The sequence below is a fragment of the Chroicocephalus ridibundus genome, chromosome 20 (assembly GCF_963924245.1).
Source record: "Chroicocephalus ridibundus chromosome 20, bChrRid1.1, whole genome shotgun sequence".
Classification (NCBI taxonomy): domain Eukaryota; kingdom Metazoa; phylum Chordata; class Aves; order Charadriiformes; family Laridae; genus Chroicocephalus; species Chroicocephalus ridibundus.
The window spans coordinates 6,446,905-6,474,041 of NC_086303.1; the positions used below are offsets into that span (position 1 = coordinate 6,446,905).

Below are 27,137 nucleotides of genomic sequence, written 5' to 3' on the forward strand. Positions count from 1 at the left end.
GAGCTCAGAGTATACACAGGGCTGGGGGAAAAAAAATATTGTCCCTAAGGCTACAGTATGTGAAAGATTGGCTCGGCTTCCGCCTGCGCCGAGGCGTGCCCGCAGCGCTGGGTGTGCCTGCCCCTACCCTGTTACTGCTCAGCAATGCAGTAACACCACATTCCTCCTCCTGCAACGAAGATGCCTCCTCCCCACCTCAGCTGGCAGCAAAAAGGAAGAGGGAAGAAACACTGGAACGTTTTACAGAGAAAGTGAGAGATGAGACATGCCACGAGCTGCTGACACCATTCCTGCAGGCTGGCCGCGAGCAGAGCCCTGCGCGGGCAAATCCATCACCAGTGGAACCTTGTGCGGTGCAGTGCTAACACCTACCTGTCCCAGTTTCTGCTGGGAGAGAGTTAATTCCAGTAGCTGCTGTGTTCCAGATTTAGTACGATAATAGTGCTGATAACACGTATCATTTTAGTGGTTGCTAAGTGATGTTTACATTAGTCAAGGACTTTCTCAGCTTCCCACAGAAGCTGAGCAGGAGCAGAGACAGGACAAGCTGGCCAAAGGAATATTCCCTACCATAGACATCATGCTCAGTACATAAATGGGGGCTGGCCACGGGGGCAGGAACCCACGATCACTGCTTGGGACAGGCTGGCCAACCGATCACCAGGTGGTGAGAGCAACTTGTATTGTATCACTTTATTTTGTATATTTTTTTACCATCATTATTATTTTCCTCTTCCATTACTGTTCTATTAAACTGTCTTTATCTCAGCCCACGAGTTTTAGGTTTTTTCCCCGCTCCTTTTCTCCCTCTTCTCCCTCCCCTTCAGGGGATGAGGCGGGGAGCGAGCGAGCGGCTGCGTAGTCCTAGTTGCTGCCTGGGGTTAAACCCTGAGACTACCCCAGGCTCTGCCAGAAATCACATCAAACTCTCTCTGCTGGAGTGACCATGCTGGAGAAGTCAAAGGAGAGGAAGGTCTGGGTTTCTGCAAAACTGCCGGTGATGCTGGACGTGGCACTCTTGCAAGCCTCAGCTAAATGTCCACTTGCTGGGTGCCTGGTGTAAAGCCATACCCCACAGCACTGGTAGTCAAACTGGGAGGCTGAAGCTGCTCTTGGAAAGACTGTAAATGCCACCTATCGATCCTGCCAGAGCCAGCAATGCTGAGCATTAATACACTCTGAAATGCTGATACTCCACCCCAAATTACTGTAAAGCATGAGACACTGCAATTCTGCCACACAAATAAGGGTAGGATCGGAAAATCCTACCTCAACCACAACCTTGATCCAAAATACCTTGCTCCATCCTTTCCTCCTCCAGCCTGCCCCCAGTGACTTGCCAAAGCAAGGTAAAACCATCATCTGGAATTTCAGGCTCTGCAAGTCCAAACAACAAAAGCAAGGAATAGTCTCATTTACAGCACATCTACTGCAAATCAATAAAAGCACAAAAGAAAAGAAGCAGCTGTGATCAGCTGGGTGCTCAGAGACAGTGTGGCTGGGCGCAGGGGACCCCAGACACAGCCCGTGCCCCTGACGGGACTCGGGAGGCTCAAACGCTGCTCCAGGCTGTACGCTGCCCACTTTACCATGCACAGATGACAGTGTCGTCCTCAGTACCAGGGAGTGAAGATGCGTTACAGACCGAGACACATCGAGACAGCAGGGCCAGCTACATACAGAGGAGACATAATGGTAAAAATGCACTACCAAAACCAAAAAAAAATGTTGGAGCAATACTCTGTGATCAGCGGGAGGGAGAAGAAAGATGCTCTCAGGACTTCCAATGCCTTTCCAGTTTAGCCTACAGCTGCACCACTCTCCGATGAGCTGTGTCAGAGCACACAGGCCTCAGAGGGCTGGGTAAGACATTCCCTAGAAAACAAATAAAACTAGTTCCTGCAGGAAATTGTGCTCTGAGTCATGGGACATGCCCTGCCCTAACATGGCGTTAGGCGACACTGCTGGAAGCATCTCCTCCAGGATGAGATGTGTGATCAGATCCTGAGGAGCTCCCGCTCCCCACCGCACAGTCACAGAGCTGCCGCCTCCTCGCACCCGGTGACGTTCATGTGGTCAGGATAATTTGAGCTCCTGCTCTGTGGTGCGTGTCTGTGATCCGCTAAGCAGCTTCTCTATCCTATCCCAGCGGTGCTCATCACAGGCAGAAAAGCTCCACATCTTGCGATCCTGCACTGGTGGCAATGGGCTGGCATCAGAAGATCTTAGTGCCAGCAGTGAGCTGACATCCCTTCTGCACTGGTAGCAACCAAAAAAGATGCTGCTGGGATCGTTTTAAGTTTCAGGTGGAAAGAGGTCACAGAGATGCACTGAGAACAGAAATGCATCACAGCCAGCTGTTTAAAAGCTAATCTCCCCCTAAAAATGAGGGAGGGTGCAGCACAGCCCTGCCAGCTGGGGACACGTGTGTCACTCAGTGTCACAAGCTCACATTCTGCAATGGCTAATACCTGCCAAGCCTCTGCTTTTATAATTAGGGTCCTCAGCTGGCCGGGCAGCCAGAGCCCCGCTGCCACGTGTGGTCAGATTCCCCGCACTCTTTCTAGGCTCCAACTTTGGTGTTGGAGCGGGATGAGCCTCGGCGGAGGGAGGGAGGGAAGGAGGCACCACGGGTTCGTTATCCTCGGGCAGCTCCCGGGTACTGCACCAGAGTGAACTCGGTAACGAATGCGCTCAGGCGGTGGCAGCCAAAGTTGAAAAGGATGTGACTCCTGCATGAGTGGCTTTGTTTTACTTCCTCTGATGTGCCTCTTGCTTTCTGCTCGGATTAAAGGCGCATGAGGACTTTACTCCTTTGGGAGCTTTTCCAAGGACACCGTTTGAGTTCAGTAGCTTTCGATTCAGTTGTTGAGGTATGACAGCAGTTAGTCAGCACTGACCAGTCTGGAATGATCGTGTTCAATTAGTTTTTAACATCTCTCTGGACTTCAGAGGAACACAAAGGTAACTGGAAGTCAGGGGCAGAGCACTGCATGCAAGAACACTTAATCTCTTGAAACACAAAACCTCCATTAAGGAAAAAAGATGCTAATTGAGTACCATTTTATAGCTTGAGCATATCAACATTAAACAATACTTAATGCTGCTGTTGCATTTTTCATTGAAGGATTAATAAATGCCCAAACCACAATTCCCAAAAGCACATTTGCTATATGGGCAGCTGCAGAGGGGCGATTTGCTTAGTGATGTGGAGCTGGATCTCGACACAAGGGAGGGCAGACTCCAGAGTTCCTGTCCCTGCCTTCCCGGAGCTGGGATGAAACCCCAAACACTCTCCATCATTAGACCCAGTACAGCCCATGTGCACCTTGTCAGACACATGCAAACGTTTGCGGCAAAAGGCTGGAGGGAGTTATGAGACCTGGAGCTGGAAGCACGGGAGCTGCATGGGAAAAGGTAAACTTGGGAAGGTTTTGTCAGGGGTAAGAAATGCTGTCCCATGTTGTAACTTTGATGACTCTGCTGATTTCAGTAACAAAACAATGTTTCCTCCACCTAACCTTTTAATTTCCCATTTTAATTAAAACCCACCAGGCAAACCACCTCCTCATTCCAGCATATGCAGATGATTTAAAACACTGTCTTTGCTAATTGTCTTGTTTTCTTTCAAAAGCTTTTCCAATTCATGGCCTGAAAACCCTACACCTGCTCTGAAAGCAAATAAAACTTTGAACCGAAATCCATCTGACCTAGTTTAGGTTTAAATTCAAGCCACGCTGGGAGCTGGTCCAGCAGGCAGTGCCGCTCTGACTCAGCCTACGTCGGCTGCTGCCTCCCTTTGCGGCCACACGCCGACATGTCCCCAGTGCCGGCCACAGGCAGGTCGGGGACACGGGCTGTGCGCTGCCTGCGAGGTGGCCAGCCCTACCCACCACAGCAGCGTGGGACCTGCTACATACTGGCTGCGAGTGGCCAAATGCCAGAGGGCAGCTGATCTGGGCACAGCAATTGCCCCAAATCCCGGGAAAGGCAGGACTAGCTCTCCTGCACAAGCGACGCACCAGCTGTGGATTAAAGCTAAAGAAAAGGCAGTACTATTTACCCTTAAGTCAGACTTTTCCACACCCAGTGGAGTTTCACGTGCCCAGTGCACACTGGGTCAGCGCAGGGCCCTGGTGGGTCCGTGGCCGCCCCCCTCCTGCGGCACAGCCCTCCCAGGCACATACTGATACGGGCAGCAAAGTTGGCAGGGGCAGCACGCTGGGAAGCCTGCCTGCTTTCCACCGGGAGCTTTGACAAAATTATCCCTGCAGGGGAACATCTTTATTTTTGTCACATCCCCATTTTCTAAAGGAGAAAATATGCCGTTTGGAAAGTGTCTGGCTGCGATCTGGAGGATTTCGGCTTTTCCAGGCCATGGTGATGGAGCAGGGAGGACGCGTCCATGCTCCCACTGCTCCCACATGTCCATGCTGCCAGCCAGCGAGCCCCTCGGGCACAGCAACCCTGCCTCCCCCTGCAACCATCAATGGCAGAAAGTTTAAACTAATGGGGTATTTATGAGCCCCCTTTAAGCCACTACCCTCCTTGACACTACGAGTGGTGACTGAAATGGAGGCCACGCCATTTTCTGCTCCTGGTTGCCAGCTTGTTCCTCCTGGAACCTGTTGGAATTGAAACAAGGGACTCGTGCACAGGGTTTGATCCTGCTGGGGTAAATACAAGTGTTTTGCCCCATCTTTTCTCCCCTTCCCGGGCAGGACAGTGGGCTGGAGCAGGCGAGCACAGCCCCATGTCCCAGACCACGCTGCAGAGCTCACGCTTGTCACGGACAAAGTCCGTCAGCACCCGACCCTTGCCCACGCACAGACATGTGGAACATGAAACAACCTCAGCAGTGCTCCTGCCGAGGCGATGCTATGCCACATTTTGGGAAATGTTACCAACAGGTAGAGGTCACCTCAGCATTTTGTCTCGAGTTCTATCCCCCAACTCCACAAAACCCAGAGCCACAGCCCGAGCTGGTGGGCAGGGACCTCTGGCAGCCCCTCGGCATGGGGCTGGGCTCCCAGCTAGGTCAGGATGGGCCTCCAGGTTCACTTCTTGCACAAAAGCACTGTGTTAGTTATACGTGAATGTCCTTCTCTAAGGGGAATGACATCAAATGAAAATAAAATATTTGGATTCAGGATTTGGTTTCAGACAAGAGAACGTGGCCAGGCCTACAGCAGGTCAGCTGGAAGAGCACCCACACAAAGCCGCGTGAAACAGGGGCAATATTAGGTGCTAAGCACCAAAGTCCCTGCAGCTATTCCTCTCCAAGAGGCAGCTATCGCTCCTCGAGATGCCACGGCAGAGCACAGCCACAGATCAGCCAGGTCACCGTGGCTGAGCCACATGGCTGTTACACACTCTGCACTTACCCGTCCTTATTCCATGCCCGTAGCAGTCCACGGGCTCTTCTGTGCCCACACCCAGCAGGCACACAGTGCTTCAGTACAGTGGAAACCAGCAGTGTAATAAAACCAAAAGTTTTCTCATTTTATTAATTTTTAATAGGGACAGACCCTTAATATGGCTCGCTGGCCTTTGGGGCTTCCTTTTATTTTTACATCCCTGTTTCACCCCAGTGTTTTGGGGAGGTAATGCCTAAAGTACACTCATGCCTGAGCAGAGCAACTGTCCCCAAGATGTCATGGAGTTTCGTATGGGGATGCTCTGGCAGCAAGGGCTGGTCCTTACGCCATGGTCGTTTCCCGTCCAACACCTCCCAGCCCCTCTGGCAGCTGCTCTCCCCCCGGGACACCGACACGCACCCGCAGCATGCCCAGCGCCTGCCATACCCCTGCCCAGAGGGGCAGCTGCCCCTGCCCCGCTGCCAGCCCCGAGCTGTGTGCCGGCCAAGGGACACAGCTGACACCAGAGCTGAGCCACCTGCGAGCCCCGCGGCTCACCCCCCCAGATCCAACCCCTCTCCAGCCCTTCTGCAGAGCTGGAAACACTCATCACTCCTCTCCTCCAGCACGTCCACACGCAGCAAAGGCAGAGCTCTGGCTCCCAGTGCCCCCATTCCCGGGAGCATCACCAAGGTTATCACCGTGCAAAATGAGTTGTGCCAGCAGGAGAGTTAAATTTGGGTTCCTGTGGGCAGAGCTGCCCCGGAGCAGCAGTGGCCGCAGCACGGCTTTGCCTCCACCCTCCACAGCAATTTCAAGGCAGCTTTACCCAAGCTGGTGGCTACAGCACCACGCACTGGGCACCAGCCGAGCTCGGCACGTGCAAATGGGTAAGCGGAGCCAGGCTGAGGAGCATCATCTCCCTGAGCCCTCACACGTCCCGGCCTTCCCCCGGACGGCAATATTCAGGTTAAGCCTCAGATGCTTACGCTGCTTTGCAAATTCAGGCAGAGCTCTTCTTCCAGATGACGTTAAACTCATGCAGTTTTCCCAGCTATAAAGCCTGGTTTAATCAAAGTTGCAATTAAACCTGACAACCTCCTTGTGCAGACTCCTAAATAAGATTAGGAACAGCTAAAATTAGTCTAATTTAGTGTTAATCATTAATCCTTTTATCCACTCTTAATCCAATTTAAATGTCCACACAAAGAGTTTGCGCAGACTTTGTTACTCAAATTTAAAACAAAATTGAATTAAATATTATTTAATTAAATCAACCCAATCCAAGTGCTGCTATAAGAGGCATTTGCCACAGATGATTATCAGCTGCTTGGTTAACCCTCAAAATTATCCTGGGCTCTGTGCTCTCCCTACTGCTCCAGCTCTTAGTACTTCGGGATTGCGCAGACCTCTCCACCTACATGTAGTGAGTGAAAAGTGCCCTGCCGAGCCCTCGGGCTGGAAAAGACGCTTTCAAATGTAAGGTTTAGGAGGCAAAGAAAATTCTGCCTCAAAAACCCTCCTTTTTTTTAGGCAAAATGTCATGATTCCAACCCTTCCCACTGACCTTTGTTTCTGGGATTGCGTACTGCACAGACACGGAGGGTGCTGGGGTTTGTGGGGGGCCTGAGCAGCCCCCAGCGCTCGCGGGGCGAAGGAGGGAGCACATCTCACACCTCACACCCCCAGGAGCTGGCAGCCTCCCCACGCAGCCAGCCCTGGCTGCAGGTACGGTGACCTTGAACTTTCCCTGTCTAATTGCTGTCTCCTCCAGCTATCTTTTCTCCAACGGTCATTTTTCAAAGCATTGCAGAAAAGAAAAACATAGCTTGAACACAGGAATCAGCTGCAACCTTTGCTGCCAAGTTGGCAGAGAAGATAAGGACCTTTTATTTAAAGAAAAAAAAACAGACACTGAGGAGGGACAGACAACTCTTTAGCAACTTTTATAGCCAGTCTTGCAATACAATTTCCTAAGCACATTCAAAACTTGCATAAAAAAAAAAACTACCAAGTTTTCCCCGGCAGAGTTTCCTTGGAGCGCTCTGCTGTGAACGCCCACCCGCCCGGTGGGTGCTGCGGCGGCGGGGAAAACCTCCGGCCTCCCTCGGACGTGCAGGATGTGAGGAGCGAGGGGTGACTCACTGCTCCACCATGCCCACGGCACAGCTCAGCAAGGAAAAGAAAAACCAAACCCACCCCAAGAAATTCAAGCACCACGTCCCTTAGAGGTGGGCAGGCTGCTGCCCAGGCTCCCGTGGCCCGTGAGCCCAGCAGCGTGCGGGGCATTAATGCCCACAGCAGCCCAGGGAGGGCGGGAGGGGAGGAAAACAGCACCATCCTCACCCGGAGGATTGCCAACGAGAGTTTTCAATTGTGACCCCAACACAAAACCAGCCTAAAGTCTGGCTTAATTATAGAATCAGAGAATGCGTTGGGTTGGAAGGGACCTTAAAGATCATCTGGTCCAAACCGTATGAGCCAGTTCAATGATTTTAGGGCAGAATTTGGCCAGTATCATCTCGTAGGGCAGTTTTTCCAAAAGGAAGGTGTTCAAAACCTCCACAAAAGAAAGAAGGGACCTGGGTAACTAACACACACTCCAGTAGTTCCCACATTGTTCAGAGCTCTCTTCTGCCCCTTTCCCACACTCGGAGACAAATCTGGTGCTCGGCCTCAGCTGTGCCACGCACACAGACCTGCCAGCTGCGGCACCAGTGACACCATGGGGGCAGGAAGGGGAAACATAGCACCAGTCATTCACATCACAAGTTGCGCACGTCACAGAGAGGTTTCTCCTGGGCAAGGCCAAGATAAAACCCAGCTCAGGGGCATCAAACCCCCATTCCCTGTGCTACCATCCCTCCTGTCAATGTGCTGCGGGCAGGGAGTGAGAGAACCTCCCTTTATCCCTTTCCTGTTCAAGTACAAGCCCCCTTCGGCTCCAGCTTGCTCTGGGGGCTGCCTGCCCACCCTTCGGGCTGCACCTCGCCAGGGTTCCCCAGCACCCTTGGGTGCCCCCCCAGGAGATCCAGCCTGGGGAGCCACCAGGCAGCAGCCTCCTTTACGGTATCTTTAGCGAAGGCTCCCTCTGAGCTCCCTCCTCTCCACGTATACCAACAGCTCCTTGGAGGCGCTGCTACCACATGAACCCACACCGTATTGTAATTTCTATATACTGCCCTGCCAGAGCAATTCCCATCACCTCAGCCATGGATCAGGTAAGAAATCTGCCCAGACACCCTCATCTGCTCTGCGAAATCAGAAGCTGTAAACCCCAACAACTTCTTGTGGCTTTAGCAACTTCTCTAAGGTCAGCAGCCACTGAAACGTATATGGTTCTTGCAGCCAGAGCAGTATATGTGCACCGATGGAGCCACCAGCAGAAGCAAATGATGTAATCTGCTGTATGTTATTGATGCAATGCTCTTCGGCAGCAAGCCAGGGAAGAAGTGTGACAGTGCTGCCTTCTGTTTTGGCCCAAAAAAGGAAATACGCTGTCCTTTAGGCAAATCACAAGGAGTGACACAACCGGGTGTTACAGAGTTTCAGCATCAAGTGTAGGAAAAGTGAAAAATGGGGTCTTAACACGTTGCATGTGACTTTCACTAATTTAGGAATTTCCAGTTATTCTCTTATTTCCAAGAAATCAAGGTGCTACCACACGCTGCATCTATCCACTTTGTAGCAGTTCCCCTTGCCCTGAACCACGTATAGAAACCTTTAACACACGCCTTCACACCTTGTCCTGGGTAACACCTTTGTTATGCTCCATTGAGGCTTTTTTTTACCCACTTCCCTACAGGAGAGGCCAGAATGGTGAAAACGCCTGTTTTGCTGAACTGGACTTTGCACAAATTCAAGCTCTAAATCCAAACACTGGAATATTTTACCAGCTGTGGACACAGACCCTCTCCTTCATGCCCAAGGTCCGGCTCAGTAAAGCTCCTACTAATATATTAAATATTTCTTACAGAGGCAGCCGTGGAGCTGCATTGCAAGCGGTACATAAGATCTCTGGCTGTGAAATCAGACTTCGGGATTTTTTCTGTAAAAGGGAAAAAAAAAAAAAAAACAGTTGGAGGTTTTTTCTTTTTTTTTTTCAGCCTGGCCGGATTAAGGGCAGGAGCTGCCAAGGCGGTGGGGCGGCCCGTGCAGGCGGCGTGCTCGGGGCACCCTGCCCGCCCCGGCCCGGCCCCCCCGCCGGCCCCGCCCGCCCCGGCCCCGATATAAGGCGGCAGCGGCGGGCGCCGGGCAGCAGCTGCCGAGGGGAGCCGAGCGGAGCCCAGCCCAGCTCAGCCCACCCGACCCGACCCGCAGCGCTCACCACCCCGCAGCTGCCGCTGGGTAAGGGGTTCGCTGGGGGGATGCGCGGGGGGATGCGCGGGTAGCGCAGGGATGCATGGGGGGATGCTGGGGGATGCTGTGCGCAGTGCGGGGGCGTGCCGGGGGGGAGCCCGGCTGGATCCCGCAGCCCGGCTCCGGCTGCTCTGCCGGGCATCTCCCTCCTACAGCCCCCGCATCGCCCCGCTGTCCGGGCAGATGTGTTTTCCTGAAGGGAGCCTCTAGCAACAAATCAAAAACCGCCACTTAAAGCAAGGCTGGGGGGTCTGCGGGGAGCTTGCACTGCCTGGGGGGCTCTGACCACTACAGGGAAAAGCAGATGGATTTAACTAATGTCCTTCTCCCTCTCTCTTCTGTTGCAGAACTGACATCTTCCAGATCTGCAAAAAAAATGGAAACCATGCATGAGCTGATCCCCTTTGCCAAAGAAATGCTTAGCCAGAAGCCCAACAGGAAAATGGTCAAGCTGTACATGCTGGGCAGCGTGCTGGCTTTCTTTGGTGTGGTTATTGGTCTGGTGGAGACAGTGTGCAGCCCTTTCACCTCTGAAGGGAGGCTAGAGGAGGAGGAGGAGAAGAAACCTGCCCCGACACGAGAGCAGATGCTTCCTCAGAAACAGGAGGATTTGATCTTGGACAAGAGCAAGAAGGTGGCGGGGATGCAGAGGGCCCTGGTGACCAGACCACACGCCTCCTAAGAGCCCCGCGGCTGGAGAGGTGCCTGCTGAGCAACCTAGCACAAGAGACTCTGCTGTCCTGTCCTACCTGGTGGTGGTTCCAGCAAGAAGAGAGAAGAGTTGGCTGAAGAAGGAAACCGCAAGCGCAAGACTTGAAAGAAGTGAACGGTTATATTTGCTGCTGTGCAGCAGTGGGGAAAAAATACCTTTTGTTGGTATAAAAATGTGCAAGATGCACAGCATGGTTTCTTATTTTTATTACAGATGCGTTTTGCAAAATCAATAAATATTTTATATGGTACCAGTGCTCTCTAGCTGCATTTATTTTCAAAGCCATCTCTTACTGATTTGCACATAGGTTTCACTCACACCTCTGGCTCCTCTCGGGGGGCAGCTGGGGGGACCCAGGGAACAGCTGAGGCTGGTGGCTGCACCCTCCAATGAAGCCCCCCTTGGTGGGGCTGCTCTGGCACTGAGCGGGGGGTGGCCTTTCCTCCAGCAGCTTCTCCCTTCTAAAATGGGCCAGCTGCGTGGGGGGAGGACGTGGCATTTGTCTTACACGGGTGACAGACACATGCCCCGTGTTGGAGGTGGGGTTGTACCTTTCAGGGGTTATCTGGGTTTAATGGCACAGATTCGTGTCTGCCCTGGCTATGCATGCCCAGAACTGTTTAAAAAAACAAACAACCCTGTACATCCCCCAGCAATCCTCTTAACAGGCTGCGGCTGATGCACAGCTGAAAAATCTTCTGGCTTTACTGGGGTCCTTCACAAACCCACCCGAGACACCTAACTGTGCAGAATGATGTTAGCTTCCAGCATCATAGGGGTGTCACAGATAAGAAGACTGAAGCAGGGACAGACACGATGGCACGGTCAGCCTGGAGGGTGTGGAAACAGATCCAAGCTTCAGGGCTATACCCAGGGCACTGCCAGGCTCGTTAAAGGACTTTCACCTATTTAAAAGTCTTTCCTGGGGTTAGTAAGAATCTGCTGCATTCAGGACTATGTCATGTTAGTCATTAAACCCTCCAGACAGCCACAGCTGAAAGATCCCGACCACGCTACAGCAGGGAGGGAAGGGAAATAGTCCCTGTCAGCCGTGGCTGGGGCAGAAAATCCCTCTTTATCTGCTCAGGAGCGAAGAGATGGGCAGAGGTAGGAGCAGGCTACACACCTTGCACAGAAACTGGGAGATGCACCAGCGATATGCTAAAAGTACTAATTTAGCTAAAAGCAAAATCTAGCTAAAAGCAAAATAATTGATACAAACAGCAGGCGATTATGGAAAATGAAAAAGCACTCTCTGACACCAGTGCCGAACGCATAGCTCCTCCCAGAGCTACACAAGTTAAGATCAGAATCTGAAAGTGTAAGAACACAGATGAAGTCCACCCTTACATTTTCATAATACATAAACACACAATTCATTTTGTTGACAATTATTTCTGTCAAAAACACAGCAGCACACTGCAGAGGAAGAACCCTACCGAGCCTGCACAAAAACTCTGTTCAAGTCTTGAATCAAGCACCTTTTCCTCACGGGGAAAAGAGCAGAGTCAAACTAAACTACAAACAGCCTTTGAGAAATACTTCATTTAATCCATAACCAAGCCCTTTGGTTTCTGGCAAGGTTGAACAATCAAACACCTCATTGATACCTATGGAAATTTCATGGGCAAACATGAAAGGAGAACTCAGGCCTGAAGAAAAGCCATCAGCTGAGTAGCCCCCCCCAGTTCCAGCTCTAAGGAGGTTCTGGGTTTGCAGCACGGCCTCAGGGACAGGGAAGGCTGACCTGGAATTCCCTGTGGCACGCTTCAGTGCATAGATACACCAGGGACCTGAACGTTCGTGGCTGTGTCAGGCAGGAAAGTACTGCCAGGTCTGAGCTCTCGCACCACTGTAATTCAGGAGCATCGCTGCTGCAGCAGGGCTAAACAGTTGATAAATGGATTAAACTGAGATGAGAATCACGTCTTTTTCCAAGGCACCTGCAAACTTTGTCAATCACACATCAGTTCCCAAGATTCACCCTTCTCTACGAGTTGCGGGTGTCCCACCCTGCCCGATGGGAAAAGGAAAATGTAAAACATGAGGAGAGCGCGCTGGTCTCGGGCAGCCCAGCTCACCAGTCCAGGGGCGACTGGGGAGCTCCAGGTGAGCCCACCCAGGCTCACCTCCACCACTTCTGGGTTTGGACCTCAGGTTGGCTCCACACCACGTACATGGCCTCCCTGCACCGTGCCGGCACCCTGCTGCCCACACCTCCTCGCCACAGTCATGGGGTTTATGAGCTTAAAGCAAAGAGGTTTGTGGAACAATCAAAATAGTTCCTCCTAAGACAGCTAACGGGATTAGACAGCTAAACCACGCGCTGCACCGGCGGTTCTGGAGCCAAGTCGGTAAAATCGTGTCCTGCAGAAGACAATCTCCTGCCTCCTGACGCACTGCAAGCTCAGAGGTCGTTACCTCCCGCATATTACCCTCAAAGGGCGCCTGAGAGGTCAAGCCTACACGTCACTGATCGCAGACAGGACCAGCTCTCTGCAGAGTGGGGAATTAGACACGCATTAAAGGCTGATTTTACCACAAGACCATATAAAGTCTTATTTAAACTGCACAACGATAAATTCAGTGTGCATGGAGACCTAGTAATCCTTTTAACATCACTTTTACTACAATGAATGACAGACTTGCCAGATGCAGTAGATTAAAAGGCTGCGGCAAACTTCTCTGTCTTTAAACCATGGCACGACTCCCCACAGCAGCCCGTTTCCCAGCCCCGTCTCCTGAGCCCCCTCACGTCTGCATGTCGACACCTGACGCTCTGCAGAAACACAACTGCCACAAACACAACCCCACCCGACCAACATCCACCCACCCCAGCAACGGAGCACAGCGGAGTCATTCCGACAGCCTGTGTGTGAACTGCAAAGAGAAATTTTAGTTATAAGTAGTGTGATACAGCAGAGAGCAACCAGGTGGAACAAGATGTACAGTGAATACTAGTAAGGCCACCTCAGGCAAGCTACCGTGCAGAAGCATATGGAGCAGTTAAGACTGCGTTAAACCAAAGTCCTGAGGGATAAACTCTTGACGAGAGCCACATGTTGCCCAAGGTGTGCGCTAGGTTGCCCAGCGTCACATGAGGTTGATTTCTGTTAATCTTTCTTTTAAGACTTGTCTGAACGCAGTTTACTTTAACCTGTAAATGTGACATTTTCCTGGTGCATTAAATACTCAGGAAAACTACAGCTGGCATGAGATCTGGTATTTGTCTGTACCCATCCTGCAACACCTCTTCTAAGATCTTATTTCAGCTTGGAGCCGTTGTCCAGACTTTCATCATCGGCAGCTGAAGGCCAGCTAAAACCCAGCAGCCCTCCCTGACAGGCCAATCGCCTCAAGGGCACGAGCCGAATGACTTGAGAGAGTCCCCACTCACTATTTGCAGTTTGGACTCTGAATGTTTCCAGAGCTGCCAGGCTAAAATTAGGGGCCCAGATAAAAATATCAGCCTCTGCCACCCAACACCAAGGGCATCGGGAACATGGACAGCAGCCAAGACTTAAAGTAGCCACAGCACCAACAATCAAATATCAAGGCAGCAATTCCTGATTTGGTCACGCAGGAAATAAAATAAATTTAGTGCTTAGACATGGCTTATCACAGCATTTACTCTGAACTGTCAGTAAGTAGAAATATCATGTAAACCAAATCCAGTCCTACAATCATCCCAAGTCCTTGGTTCTCAGCCCTTGGACCCGAGAGTGAGTGTTTCAGGAGCAGCAGAGCCGTGATGGCACTGGCAGGACGTCAGCACTGGCAGGACGTTGGCGCTGCCCGCCGGCCGTGCAGCTGTGCCGAGAGACACGCTTCTGTCACAGCCCAATAGCACCATGTTGCCATGCACATCAGCCTAACGCAAATATAACTGCGGGCAGCCCTTTATAACAGTGATACCTGTAAAGAAAGGAATTAAATCTGTGCTCACGGTAAAGTATGCTGAGAGAGCTGGGTATGAGAAATAATGTCCTAATGTCTACATGACAAAGGAAAGGGAGGGAAGGAAAATCCTCTGCATTTAACAAAGATTTGATAATAGGTAGAAAAAAGCCAAATATTACTCAGAACAGAAAAAAAGAAGTGGTATCCCAATTCCTGCCAAGCGCTTTTGAGTCTCTGAGCCACATGCACGAACCTGCCCGAGCCCCAGCCCTGCCCCTGGAACACGTTCCCTCCCAGCCATGCCAAGCTGGGGGCACGGCAGGGGCTCCCCAGCAGCTCCTCTCCACTGCTCGGACAGTTTGCTGTCAGAATAAGTCTCCTTCACAGCTTTGTTTCCTCCCAGTGGGCTCCAGGCAGCACTAAATGAAGAACCTCCCCTGTGCAGAACGGTTAGCACAACACCGAGCATCATCCCTTGAAAAACATGGCTTCAAACAGACACACAAGGCAGAAGCGACCTGCAGCGGGGGATACATCCAGGAACATTCAGGTGAAGCCCTTTCAGAAGCAAGGGGCTGCCCCCCTGTGCTCCATCTCACTAGCCTGGGGCCGGGAACACCGCCGGGCTCCCCTCTGCCAAGCCATGAAGATTTGGCAGCCACAGGGCCAGGACCAGCTGACATCAGAAGACACTTCTGTGTGGTCACCTCTTCCTGCCCTCCTCTCCCTTCCCTCGCTCCCCACCCCCAGGAAAAGGTTAAAACAAGTTCTTAAGTTGCTTACAGCAAAACAAACCCAGAAAAGGCTGCGAGTGGGAGTGAGGAGCTGCAGCACCCAGGAAGGGTGACAGACGGCCAGGAGCAAACCCTGCTGGGCAGTGAAGCGTGGCTGGATCCAGCAGCTCCCACTGCCGCCGCAGCCCCCAGCCCTCCTGGGGCCACGCCAGCACCCCCACCCTTCATTTCCACACAGGACACCTAAAATGGCACATGCACAGATTTTCTTTTATAAAAAGATTAAGTCCAAAATATTAAGTATTTCAGTCCTTTATTATAAGCTATTCCGTTTCAGAGAAAAGCCCCAAACCAACCTGCAATTCTCGGTAAGCACCACACCAGCGAGGCAAGTGTGGTGTTTGGCTCCATAGCCACCGAGCTGCCCCGCGTCTCCCCACGCCAACGCAGAGCAAAGAGCACGATCCCTTCCCAACACGCTCGCAGACGTGCACAAAGGTTGACAGTTACTGCTTTACTGCAGGATCCTAACACTAGTAATAAACAACAATATCTGAAAAGAGCCTCTCCCCCGACTGGCAACACAGGCAGGATCACAGCTGAGGTAAGGTTAATTAGTTCATTTTTTTCAAGCCAAGGAATGAAACGATTGCCCCATGATCACAACCCAAGCTCAAAGCAAAGGGAGGCAGGAAAAGGCAGAGAGACTGTACTGGTGTTATCTGACCAAGTGTGGGTTGAGTGCTGCGATGGTACTCTGCGATGAAGATCCCAGCGCCAGACCAAAGCTGGAACACAGCTTATACCTATTGCGTAAGATCGATGGCATTGAATTTGCTCCTGCCGAGACTCGGGGAGTGAGCAGATATTACATGGTTTTTCCTCAGACTATGCTCACTTAAAAGTAAGAACAAAGGTCCTGCCAAACTCAAAGCAGAAATCACAGCAGCAAGGACCCTTATTTCTCTGCAGAAACAACATTTGGTATTTTACTGCAAACCTCCCTGTGTCCGAGCAGCCCCATGGAGCTGGGGTGGTCGCAGCCCTGGTGCTGCGTTCAGCTCAGGCCCTGCTCCCTCAGCGCTCACAAGGGTAGGCACAGATGAAAATATAAACCCTGCCTCCGCACAGCATTTTTGGAGCTGTTTAGGGGTGGTACCCGCTGCTGGGCTCCCACTGCCCAGCATCTCGGTGGCAGGCAGCTGCTTCGGGGCACAGAGCGGCGATGCCCCAGGGAGCACAGGACCTTTGCTGCGTGTCCTGCCGCGTGTACCCCCCCAGCACGGCAGCTCCCGGTCGCTCCCCAGAGCCTGACCCCTGCAAGCGATCAGACCCAGATTGCATCTCTGCATGCACCCACATACGGTGCCAGCAGGAATAAAAGCCGATGTTTAACCACCTGCACTAGGCTGCCTCTGATGTTCTCGAAGTGAAACTTGATGCTGCTCAGCAAAGACACACCTCTTCCAGGGTGTTGTGCAAAATTCTGCATTTTAACGTAGGACAGGAAATATGAAAAGAGCCGGGCAGAACCCCTCGGTTAGGCCGAGGTTCGCCAGCTCCAGCAGCAAATCAAAGGGTTGGCTTCACTTATCCATCCTCCTGAGATTTTCCAGTGCTTTGGAAGTTGCAGTTCCTTCGGCTCACGGGTTTTAAAGGATTGGCATTGCTGCTTCCCTCTGGAGCAGCTCTGCAGAGGGCTTTTTTCCCTCCCTTCTCTTTCATGCTTTATTTCCTGACTCCACAGTGGGATGGGTCGGTTGCAAAAGATTCTCATTCCCTTTTTGGGATTGGTTTTGGCCTTCTGGTTTTATTCTGCGAGGGATAATTTCAAACCGGGTAAGTATTAAAAGTGAATCTGTCTTTAAGAAAAAATATTAGAAGCCACATTTGAGTGTTTTGCATAGAAACTGTACAGAGCTTGGACCAAAACATGTCTGAGCCTTTGTGTGGTGGCTGATACCGGAAAGTTGTTTTAACAAAGATTTGAAATCAAACTGAGCAAATAATATGCAGAAATATTTCCCGAGGGAGCAGGTGAGGCAGGGAGTCTGAGAGGGAGAGAGCTCTGAACACTATTTTCCAGTGTGTAGCAAAAGAATTTATGAACATGACTTTTAAGTGTTGGATTTTCAGTTTTGAAGCATGCACTTAGTGGATGATTTTTTCTTACAAAATCGTTGGGGTGTTTCTAAGTTATGTCCTGACTTGTGAAAAAAACGGCTGAATGAGCCAAGCGCTGTCCCCGTATCGCCGCGCTCAGTGAGGAGCCGCAGCTGCTCCTCAGTGCAGCTCTTTCCAGCAGATGGAAGAGACATCCTGGTGTCCGGACACTTTGCACTTGCAGGCTCACTTAGCTTCCAATTAACTGCTTACTCTAAAAGGCATTTGGGGAGTTTTTAATTTTATTTTTTTTTAAATAGTATTTAGATAAAATAAATCCCTGTGCCTTGGTCCCCAGAGATGCTGAAAGGGAAGCGGGTGATTGTCACTGGAGCAAGCACTGGAATTGGAGAGCAGATGGCGTATCACCTGGCACGGATGGGAGCCCACATTTTGATCACAGCACGGACAGAGGCCAAGCTACAGAAAGTAAATGGCAAGCTGGGCACCCACACGTGCGTGTTCATGGCGGTGCACACACAAACATATGAAGGCCAGTCTCACATCACAGGTACATGCGTGAGCATGTGCACATGCGATTGCCATGGCACAAATACCAGACAGGCGGTTACATACAGGTATGCACACTTGTGTTGTCCAGGGCTCCCGCGTGCACAGAAATCCCTCTCCTGCAGATACATGCACTCTGCGTAGCACATATTATGGTATTTGAACTTGCTTAGTTATGTACACATATCCCCATACACACAGGCTCCCTCAGCACACACACGCCCTCATTCCACTGCAGTGATATACACGCTCCTGCTCACCCTACACACATGCAATCCCCGCACAGACTGCACCCACAGAGTGCCAGACTGCCTTGGGTAACATATTCATCAAAGGAATAATTTTTCAGGCTCCCTTTGAAGCCTAAAAGGCTCCAAACACACTACTGAAACTCCAAACTGCTGTTTTAAGGTGGGGACATATCACAGGAAACAGAGACACCCCCTTTTGCTCCCGCAGCAGGCATCCCAGGGCAGGGAGAGGGGTTTCTGATGCTTGGTGTTGGTGCAGGTGGTGGAGCGGTGTCTGGAGCTGGGGGCAGCCTCCGCACGGTACATCAGCGGCACCATGGAGGACATGGCCTTCGCCGAGCACGTGGTGAAGGAGGCAGAGACTTTGCTGGGTACGTTTACAACCCGCTCTCCGCAAACAACACCAGAACATTGCATCTCACCTTGGCCATGCTGCTTTTTGTCCCATGCCCACTAAAAAAAAGGCAGGAGAGATGAAGATGGGGTGAGACAGGAGAGATTTTTCCCTAATTCTGCCCTTTGCAGTCCCGCTCCTCTGCCCAGCTTCACGGCTCCAGCTCAGACTGAACTGCGCTCTCGATTTCAGCTCTGTGCCCTCATGACATCCTGTTCCAGTATCAAAATCCTGGATTTCATCACCCCCAGCTACTGCGGTCTGAAACCGTCCATCGGGCCCATAGCAGCCTTGCTATTGCGGTCATGGGTCACGGCTGTGGTAACGCAATCCTTCGGCTCAGTGCAGAACACACTCCCATCCTGGGCCCACAGACAGCTCGAGGGTGATCTCCCTCGTGCCATGGTATTTGTGTTTCGAGCCAGGGGGAACAAAAAAAAAATAATTAAAAATATCAAGACCAAATTTTTACTGGCAGCCACCATCTCGATTATATCCCCACTCCAGAGATGACAGGCCACAGCTCTGACCCAAAAACCTGATTTCTTTTGATGATATGTGTTCTGCTCCCAGGAGAGGCTCCGCTCCGCTGGTGGTAGCCGTCTCCCACCCAGCACTAATGCCTGCTCCTCTGCCTGCAGGAGGCCTAGACATGCTGATTCTTAATCATGTCGGCACATCGTACTTTGGTTATTTCAATGGGGACGTTGAGCACGTACGAAAGCTCCTAGAGATCAACTTCCTCAGCTACGTGGCGATGACCGTGTCTGCCCTGCCCATGCTAAAGCAGAGCGAGGGCAGCATCGTAGTGGTTTCATCCATGGCAGGTGAGTGGGAGCAAGGTAGGTGACATGGGATTCAGTCAAGACACTGTGGGCTAATTTTCAGAAGTAAGCAGCATGCAGAGACACCAGGCATCCTAAAGGAGCCATAACTGCTTGATGCACTCAAAAAAAACCCCAAACTAACCCCCATAAAACCAAATTCAGATCTTTTTTGTATTTTCTCGATGGAATTTGTTCTCTGATGCAATCCAATTGCCCCAGCTTGCTTTTTGACTAGCCCTGTACTTAAACCCCACACCCTGCTGTCAGGCTCATTAGAGCAGCAGAGCTCATACACCTCCAGTTTTATGGAGAAAAGTGGAAATGCAGTCATTTCTCACTGCATTGAATCTCTGACCATTCATCTTGGTGTGGTAGGTCAAGTTCCTGATAATATTTGTAGAGTGAGTTATTAACTGACTCTATTCACAAAAACATGACTCTGTTCTAATAAATTTCTGTTAAGTCAGGAAACTAAATTGCTAACAGATTTCCCCACTCACAGCCAGTATTTTGGTTAGTCTTCTGGTCATCAGCTTAGCTCAGTATCCAGAGACAAGAGTTTCAACTTTGCTCCATCTCCCCCTCTGAGGGTTTCCTAGTTACTGCGGGTTGCTCATGCCCAGAGCAGAGACATGAGACATGGTCTTGGCCTTAAGACCTTAGAAGAGCTGGAAGCTGACGGGAATATTTGTAATGCTGCTGTTCAGGTGCCAGAATGACATCTCACTAACAGTAAACTCCCTTTGGGTAAAATACTTTATCTAATGAAGGGCAAAACAGAGGTTCGGGCAGAGCAGCTCTCTGTGTTATAACACAACTTCACTCTGTGTCCAGGTAAAGTTGGGTTTCCCTTTACGGTCCCCTACTCTGCAACTAAGTTTGCCTTGGATGGATTTTTCAGCTCCCTGAGGCAGGAATTCAGCATTCAGAGCATTAACGTTTCCATCACACTCTGCATCCTTGGCTTCATCGATACTGGTAAGATCAGTGCTGTCTGATCTGGCTGATGAGGAGCTGAGCATCAGCTTCTCAGCCTCTTATCCTGCCCTTCAACTCCCTCTGCCACCAGCTCTCCCCCTTCACCTCTGCCACTGCTTCTCCTCCATCCTTGCTGTCGTGCAAGTGCATGCAAAACACGCTCTGATCTCTGGGGGATGCTATTGTAGAATCATAGAATGGTTTGGGTTGGAAGGGACCTTAAAGATCACCTAGTTCCAACCCCTGCCTTGGGCAAAGACACCTCCCACTAGACCAGGTTGCTCAAACACCTGTCCAACCTGGCCTCCGTTGGCTCCTACCTCTCTTCCACCAAAAGAAGTGTCACAAAATTAACTTTTTTTCCATGCTCCATAAAACCAGCCACCGCATATGGGCTGGTACAGCCTGACATTCAATTAGTATAAATGGATGTGCCAGCCACCTACCTCCTGTTAATCCCATCTATTGATGCAACAAGATACAGGCATGCAAGTGCACGATTAGGGCGGCTGGAAGAGTTCTGTATGCATTGGGCAGCAGAGACGAATTTAGTCTCATGAATTTCTCTCTGTTTTGATGTGTGTACTGTATCCTGGGCTGCATCCCCAGCAGTGTGGGCAGCAGGGCAAGGGGGGGATTCTGTCCCTCTGCTCCACTCTGGGGAGACCCCTCTGCAGTGCTGCCTCCAGCGCTGGGGCCCCCAACGCGAGAAGCACATGGACCCGTTGGAGTGGGGCCAGAGGAGGCCATGGAGGTGCTGGGGGGGCTGGCGCCCCTCTGCTGTGGGGCTGGGCTGAACTGGGGGGGTTCAGCCTGGAGAAGGCTCCGGGAAGACCTTAGAGCCCCTGACAGTCCCTAAAGGGGCTCCAGGAAAGCTGGGGAGGGACTCTGGAGCAGGGAGGGGAGCCATGGGACAAGGGGAAAGGGTTTTACACTGAAAGAGGGGAGATTGAGATGAGATCTGAGGAAGAAATTCTTCCCTGTGAGGGTGGTGAGCCCCTGGCCCAGGTTGCCCAGAGAAGCTGTGGCTGCCCCATCCCTGGAGGGGTTCAAGGCCAGGTTGGACGGGGCTTGGAGCAACCTGGGCTGGTGGGAGGTGTCCCTGCCCGGGGCAGGGGGTGGCACTGCCTGGGCTTTCAGGTCCCTTCCAACCCAAACCATGCTGTGATTCTATGCCCAATTTTAATAAGCGTCTCCCCGCTTGATAACTCAACGAGACGGCCGTCCGCGGCCCCGGGGCGCTCTCCCGGGCCCCGGCCTCGCCGCTGCCGGCCGCCCGTGCGCGCGCCCGCGCTGACGCCTGTCCCCGCGCAGAGAACGCGGTGCGCGCCGCCGCCCACCTGCTGCTGGTGGCGCCGTCGCCGCGCGCCGAGTGCGCGCTGGAGATCCTGAAGGGGGCGGCGCTGCGCCGGCGCGAGCTCTACTACCGGTACGGCGCCACGCGGCTGCCGCTGCTGCTGCGCGACTGGGCGGGCGAGCTGCTGGACTACCTGGTGCGGAGCCGGTACCGGCTGGACGGACTGAAGAGGAGCCCCCCCGAGCCACCCCACCGCCCCCCCGGCACCGCCCGCCCCGCTCACTGAGCCGTCGTTAACGGCGGCCGCCGGCTCGGGAGGGTTCGCCGGTGCAACACCCTCCTCTGCCGGCGGAGAGGGGCCGTGCAGCCGGGCCGCCCGCCTGAAATCTCCGCTTGTGCTTTGAAAAGTCAGTTATTTCAACGTCTAAGTAGGTGGCATCGCCCCCGAGCGCGGTACGAGGCGTGGAAGAGGGGAACTCGGCGGAGCCGCTGTGTTCCCCCCGGCCTAGGGAAACATACTTACAAACTAATGAGGAAATAAAACTTACTAACCTGAGAGTTTTGTGTGTCCTGTGGGTTTTTTATCCCCTTGCTGCATTACTAAATGCTGTTGTAAACAGGCACAACTCCACCGACTTACCTTTCACAGGCAAGTGAATCCTTGCAATAATCATCATTTCACTTGAGGAATATCTGCCTTTTTAGCCTATATTTTTTTTTAGTTTAATGGCCAAATTAAATGCAAGTTCTTAGCCCAAGCAGAACTTTCCAAACCTGGTGGACAGTTTCTTACACCATCATAACGGGACGATGCCCTGTAAACGCTGGGAGCTGCTGCACCAGCAGCCGAAGGCGCGGGCTCGGGCCCCGGCAGCGATGCCCGCTGGATGCCAAAGCAAAGCACAGCCCGCAGCGAGCTCTGCGCTTCTTCCCTCAGCCTGACAGCACCGCCTGGGCTGGTGTATTTACATCTAACATGGCTCTGGCCATTGCAGCACCAACGGTTACCTTTTCTGCGACAAAGCAACACAAAACCTCCCCAAACCATTCCCAACGAAGCACTCCCAGGATTGGTCTGCTCCTCGCTTTCTAAAGGAAATCGGGAACCGGCACTTCCATTTTCCTTATCCTGAGATTGCCCACACAAAGCAGTGCATGGGGAGTGGGCTTTGCCCTTTAAACTTTCTCTTTCAGAAAATTATTTGCAAACCCGTTTGCCGTATGCCCAGGTAGACGCTGAGCGGTGTGACACGCAGCACTCGGGAAAGCTGAAGATGTTTATTATTCACCCGCTTGGCTCTTTTACTGCCTTATGCAATCAGTGGATTCCTCAACACAAGAGCGCAATTTTTGAGGTGTAAAAGCCACCCAGCAAACACCAACCAATGGTGGTATCACGCAGGATAAGCCAGAAGCACTGATAAGGATCTGAAAATCACAAACTTTGCCAGCCCTGCTCTCTCTAGGTCTTATGAACCCATCCCAGGGTGATCACTGGTGATTAATAAATCCTCGTGGCAGCCAGCAAGGAAGCGTTGCCTCAGTTTTAGACATGGAGCGGAGAGATAGAAGGATGCCCGTTCCATGGAGGACTGCACTGAGGGGACAGGAGTGTCCCAGCCCCAAAGGCAGCCACCAAACAACACACCCACTGCTCTACGGAGCAAAAAGCTTTGCAGTGCCTTGCCTTCAATGCTCTCAAACACACACCTGAAACTCCTGGCAAAAGGGTGCAAAGGGACAGCCTAAAGTCCAAAGCGACGTGCTCTGTTAGGTTAATGTTTGCTAAATTACAGGAAGCACAAAGAATAGTCCAACAGATACCAGCAAACTTGTGCAAGACAAGACTCGGTTCAAGACGGCCAGCGCTCCCATCTGCAACCTACTGACGTGTCCATCTCCCGCAGTCAGAGCCGCGGAGTCCGTCTCTCTCCTGCCCGTACTTCTGCAGAGGGATGGGTCTGCTTCTGAAGATCTTCATCCCCTTGCTGGGAGTGGCACTGGCCTTTTATTTTTATTCAGCACCTGAGAATTTCAGTGAAGGTAAGTCATTGAAAAAACACGCTTTAAAACCACAATCAGGGAGGGTGGTGCCAGAGTGGCAGTGTGTGCCCATGCAGAAGAGCTCGGGCCATGAAAGGCCTTTCAAAGCCCAGCTGGAAGAGCCAAGGCGCCGGAGGGCTGAGCACCCAGAAGGGAAGCGCAGGCAGCCCCGGTGCAAGGGGTCAGAGCACCCCGTGCCATGCAGGAAAGCTCATGGGATTACGCTGGGGTCTGCCGACATGCATGGAAAGTGTCTGATCTCAGCAAATGATTTATTCGGGAAACATGCAGCTATCCACCTAAAGCATTTAATTGTTTTATTAGTCAACTCTTGCCATTTCCAAAAGCCACTCCTAGGCCGGGCTGGATGCTGATCTCAAGCTTCCCATGTGCTTCCCGCCAAACTGGGATTAACAACCAGACCCCAGTCTGGGTCTGCACAAGCGGTGCACGCTGCCGCTGCCTGCAGCTCCTCGCACCCAATGGCGAGGGGCAGCGGGGGCAGAGAGGAGCTGTGGTGCTCGCCTGCGGGGAGATGGTCTGGGCTGTGCCGGCTCTGAGCCCTGCGCTGTCCTCCCCAGAGATGCTCCGGGGGAAACGGGTGATTGTGACGGGAGCCAGTGGCGGCATTGGGGAGCAGATGGCGTATCACCTGGCACGCATGGAGGCCCACCTACTGCTCACCGCGAGGACGGAGGCCAAGCTGCAGAAAGTAAATGGCAAGCAGAGCGTGCGGGGAGGCAAGATATATGCGCAACCCAGAACCCCACAGGCAGACAGAATGTAGATATTCACCCCAGCCCAGGCACGTGAGGATCCACTACAGATCCACCCCAGCACCAGCCTGTTCTAACACACACACACCCCTACCACAACAAATTGCATTTTCAATGCTGACAGCACGGCATTTCTTTCTCCACAGTCTTCAGCTGTGAATTCTGATCTCCACCACCAAGGACAACACTAGTCTGCCCAAGTCCTGGTCTGATCAACCTTTACCCTTTCTCAAAGTCTGAACTGTTTTAGCATCCTGTATACAACATAATCATATCCCTAAGCAGTCATACCCCTATTTATAAATACTATATATTTAGCTCAGATGTGCCATTGTTTAACTCTGCAGCCAGAAACGTTTCTCCAAGCAACGTGTCTCCTCCCATGAAGGAAGAAGCGTTTCCAGTGGGATAGGGAGACACGCTGCCCGTCCACCCAGAGACAGCAACAGCCTTCATGGGAAGGGGGGGCATCTCTGGAGGGGGGTCCATTGCCAGCACCGCTCTCGCTGTCGCTGCAGGTTGTGAAGCGGTGCCTCGAGCTGGGTGCCGCGTCCGCCCGCTACGTGAGCGGCTCTATGGAGGACACCACGTTCCCTGAGGTGGTGGTGAAGGAGGCTGAGAACACCTGGGGTAGGTGCCCCTCCTCACTCCCCAGCACACCCCCTGCTACATTTTGGGGCCATCCCAGCCACCAAGAAGCTGTTTTGGTTTGAGATGCCGGTTGCTAATAGCAAACACCCTCTGCTTCCAGGAGGCCTTGATATGCTCATCCTAAATCACATTGGTTACACCTACTTCAACTACTTCGATGGGGACGTTGCGCACATACGAAAGCTCCTGGAGATCAACTTCCTCAGCTATGTGGCAATGACCGTGTCTGCCCTGCCCTTGCTGAAGGAGAGTGAGGGCAGCATCGTTGTTGTTTCATCCATGGCAGGTGAGCGCACAAGAGGCCAGACTCTCCCTGCCCACGTCCCCTCCTCTGCCTGCAAGGGATCCCTGCTGTGGCTCTTCTTCAAAAAACAGAATAAGGCCATAAAACAGAATAAGGCAGAGAGCCACCCACTGGGAGTCGGGATCAGCATATGATTTATATCCTGAACGTACAATTCAAGTCCTCTGGGAGATTTATATTCTATACCCTGTCCTGCCACTCTCTTTGCACCCACTAATCACCTTCACGCATTGCAGTCCATGGTACACCACTGCGGGTTCTTTTGTGTGCACGGCCACAAATGCCTTCGCTATACATGGGTATATATGCAGGAATACAAGAACAGTATCACCCACAACTGAAAGTACTTCATGCCGTTGTACACCATATGTTAACATTTTAAACATTCCTGCATTTGTTTATTGCCCTCAAGCATTCATGACAGTTTACTCCAACACCCTAAATCACAATATTATAGCTACTTGAAGGGCAAGAGGAAGGGAGCACCGTGCAGCCCAGTGTCTGCCCAGTACACAAACCCTGACATTGTATCCCTCTACTCCAGGTAAAACTGGTGCCCCATTTAGTGCTCCCTATTCTGCAACTAAGTTCGCCTTAGATGGATTTTTCAGCTCCTTGCGACATGAATTCATCATAGATAAGGTCAACGTCTCCATCACGCTCTGCATCCTGGGCTACATCGACACAGGTAAGCTCAGCATCACTGGGGCCCTGCGACTCTGCATTTCCAGACAGAGCCAAGCCGAGCCCACCACCTGCCCTCTGGCCCCAGGCTGCTCAGCATGCTGCTTCGCCACCACCCGCACTGGCTGTGCAATTATGGAAACAGGACCACAACTCTTTAAAAAGCGTCGCCCAAGACCTTTGACTCTGCTATCCTTGCAGTAAACCCGGGGGAGGTGGGGATTCCATCCTACAGTCACTCAAGAGGTGGAAAGGAATGGGAAGGACATCACTATAATTGTTATTTACTTTAACTATTCTAAGCCTTGTTAAGTAGGTCTGATCCCCAGAGTTTGTTGGTTTGTTAAGGGAAGCTACAGACACCCCGACTCAGCTGGTGGTGCCTGTGGCAGCCCAACCAGCCAACACTGTTCCTTCCCTCCCTGTCCTCCAGAGAACGCTGTGCGAGCGGTCTCGCACGCCATTCGGACCACACCGGCACCAAAAGAGGAGTGCGCGCTGGAGATCATCAAGAGTGGGGCACTGCGCCAGCGGGAGCTACACTACCCGTCCCGGGTGGTGGGCAGCATGCTCCTCCTCCAGGCCATCGCCCCCGATTTCCATGACTCCCTCACCAGGAGCGGCTATAAGGTGGAAAACATCAGAAGAACATAGCTCCCAGAGCGGCAAGTGTGCTGGGACACCTTGGGCCAGGCACGAGGGATTTGGGTGTTAATCTGGCTACTCAGGTGCCCTTTTCCATGCCACCAGGGCAGCCCCATGCTGATGCACCCCAGCAACCCGAGACGGGATGCGCCAGAAGCCTATAACACACAGCATGAAAATGTCCTTTTTAGTAATGAACTCTTGCAACTGGCTTTTTCTGACCAAGAAGCACTTCAGAGAAGCTCTGGGCAGCAGGATCTGCTGCCAGCGTCCTGCTCGACCTCCAGAAACTGTTCCCCCCTCAACAGCCCCAGCGGCTGCGGTGCCGGGCACTGCAGGGAACAAGATGAGCCACGGCCCACAATGAGCACAAACCACCCAAAGCCATGAGAGCGTCTTTGAACCGGGAATTTTTTTTGTCACATACCCCTTTTAGGCTGGTCTTTGTAAAAATAAATCCTATGTTACTTTACAAGATCTCTGCTTTTACTTGTGTTCCTTTTCAACGTGCATAGGCACACAGCCCTTATCAGCACCCAGCTGGTTAAACCG

The 27,137-nt window shown here is 52.1% G+C and overlaps 3 protein-coding genes across 5 annotated transcripts; all 3 read left to right on the forward strand.

Moving 5' to 3' along the window:
* The first annotated feature begins 9,581 nt into the window (after nt 1-9,581).
* Nucleotides 9,582-10,678, forward strand: G0S2 (G0/G1 switch 2). Its single transcript, XM_063356545.1, has 2 exons — nt 9,582-9,704; nt 10,064-10,678. The coding sequence occupies exon 2, from the start codon at nt 10,093-10,095 to the stop codon at nt 10,396-10,398; it is 306 nt and encodes a 101-aa protein (XP_063212615.1). The 5' UTR covers nt 9,582-9,704; nt 10,064-10,092; the 3' UTR covers nt 10,399-10,678.
* A 4,960-nt stretch (nt 10,679-15,638) lies between these two features.
* Nucleotides 15,639-22,007, forward strand: LOC134525565 (11-beta-hydroxysteroid dehydrogenase 1-like). 3 transcript variants are annotated; one of them, XM_063356542.1, is made up of 6 exons: nt 15,639-15,666; nt 17,524-17,654; nt 18,246-18,357; nt 19,022-19,207; nt 20,042-20,185; nt 21,500-22,007. In XM_063356542.1, the coding sequence occupies exons 2-6, from the start codon at nt 17,526-17,528 to the stop codon at nt 21,766-21,768; spliced, it is 840 nt and encodes a 279-aa protein (XP_063212612.1). In that variant the 5' UTR covers nt 15,639-15,666; nt 17,524-17,525; the 3' UTR covers nt 21,769-22,007. The 3 variants fall into 3 exon arrangements, with proteins under 3 accessions (XP_063212612.1, XP_063212611.1, XP_063212613.1); XM_063356541.1 differs by lacking the exon at nt 15,639-15,666 and adding an exon at nt 16,602-16,901; XM_063356543.1 differs by lacking the exons at nt 15,639-15,666; nt 17,524-17,654 and adding an exon at nt 17,725-17,803.
* Nucleotides 22,008-23,289: 1,282 nt separating this feature from the next.
* Nucleotides 23,290-27,052, forward strand: LOC134525464 (11-beta-hydroxysteroid dehydrogenase 1-like). The gene is made up of 6 exons (XM_063356332.1): nt 23,290-23,525; nt 24,107-24,237; nt 24,820-24,931; nt 25,053-25,238; nt 25,801-25,944; nt 26,374-27,052. The coding sequence occupies exons 1-6, from the start codon at nt 23,438-23,440 to the stop codon at nt 26,592-26,594; spliced, it is 882 nt and encodes a 293-aa protein (XP_063212402.1). The 5' UTR covers nt 23,290-23,437; the 3' UTR covers nt 26,595-27,052.
* Nucleotides 27,053-27,137: the final 85 nt, after the last annotated feature.

Excerpts from the sequence above, each read along its gene's own strand:
- G0S2 (XM_063356545.1), top strand. The coding sequence starts at position 10,093 with ATGGAAACCATGCATGAGCTGATCCCCTTTGCCAAAGAAATGCTTAGC.
- LOC134525565 (XM_063356541.1), top strand. The coding sequence starts at position 16,814 with ATGGGTCGGTTGCAAAAGATTCTCATTCCCTTTTTGGGATTGGTTTTG. Across the intron at positions 16,902-17,523 it reads GAGGGATAATTTCAAACCGG|AGATGCTGAAAGGGAAGCGG; the intron begins GTAAGTATTAAA and ends CTTGGTCCCCAG. Across the intron at positions 18,358-19,021 it reads GGAGGCAGAGACTTTGCTGG|GAGGCCTAGACATGCTGATT; the intron begins GTACGTTTACAA and ends CTCTGCCTGCAG.
- LOC134525464 (XM_063356332.1), top strand. The coding sequence starts at position 23,438 with ATGGGTCTGCTTCTGAAGATCTTCATCCCCTTGCTGGGAGTGGCACTG. Across the intron at positions 24,238-24,819 it reads CGGAGGCCAAGCTGCAGAAA|GTTGTGAAGCGGTGCCTCGA; the intron begins GTAAATGGCAAG and ends CTGTCGCTGCAG. Across the intron at positions 25,945-26,373 it reads CCTGGGCTACATCGACACAG|AGAACGCTGTGCGAGCGGTC; the intron begins GTAAGCTCAGCA and ends CCTGTCCTCCAG.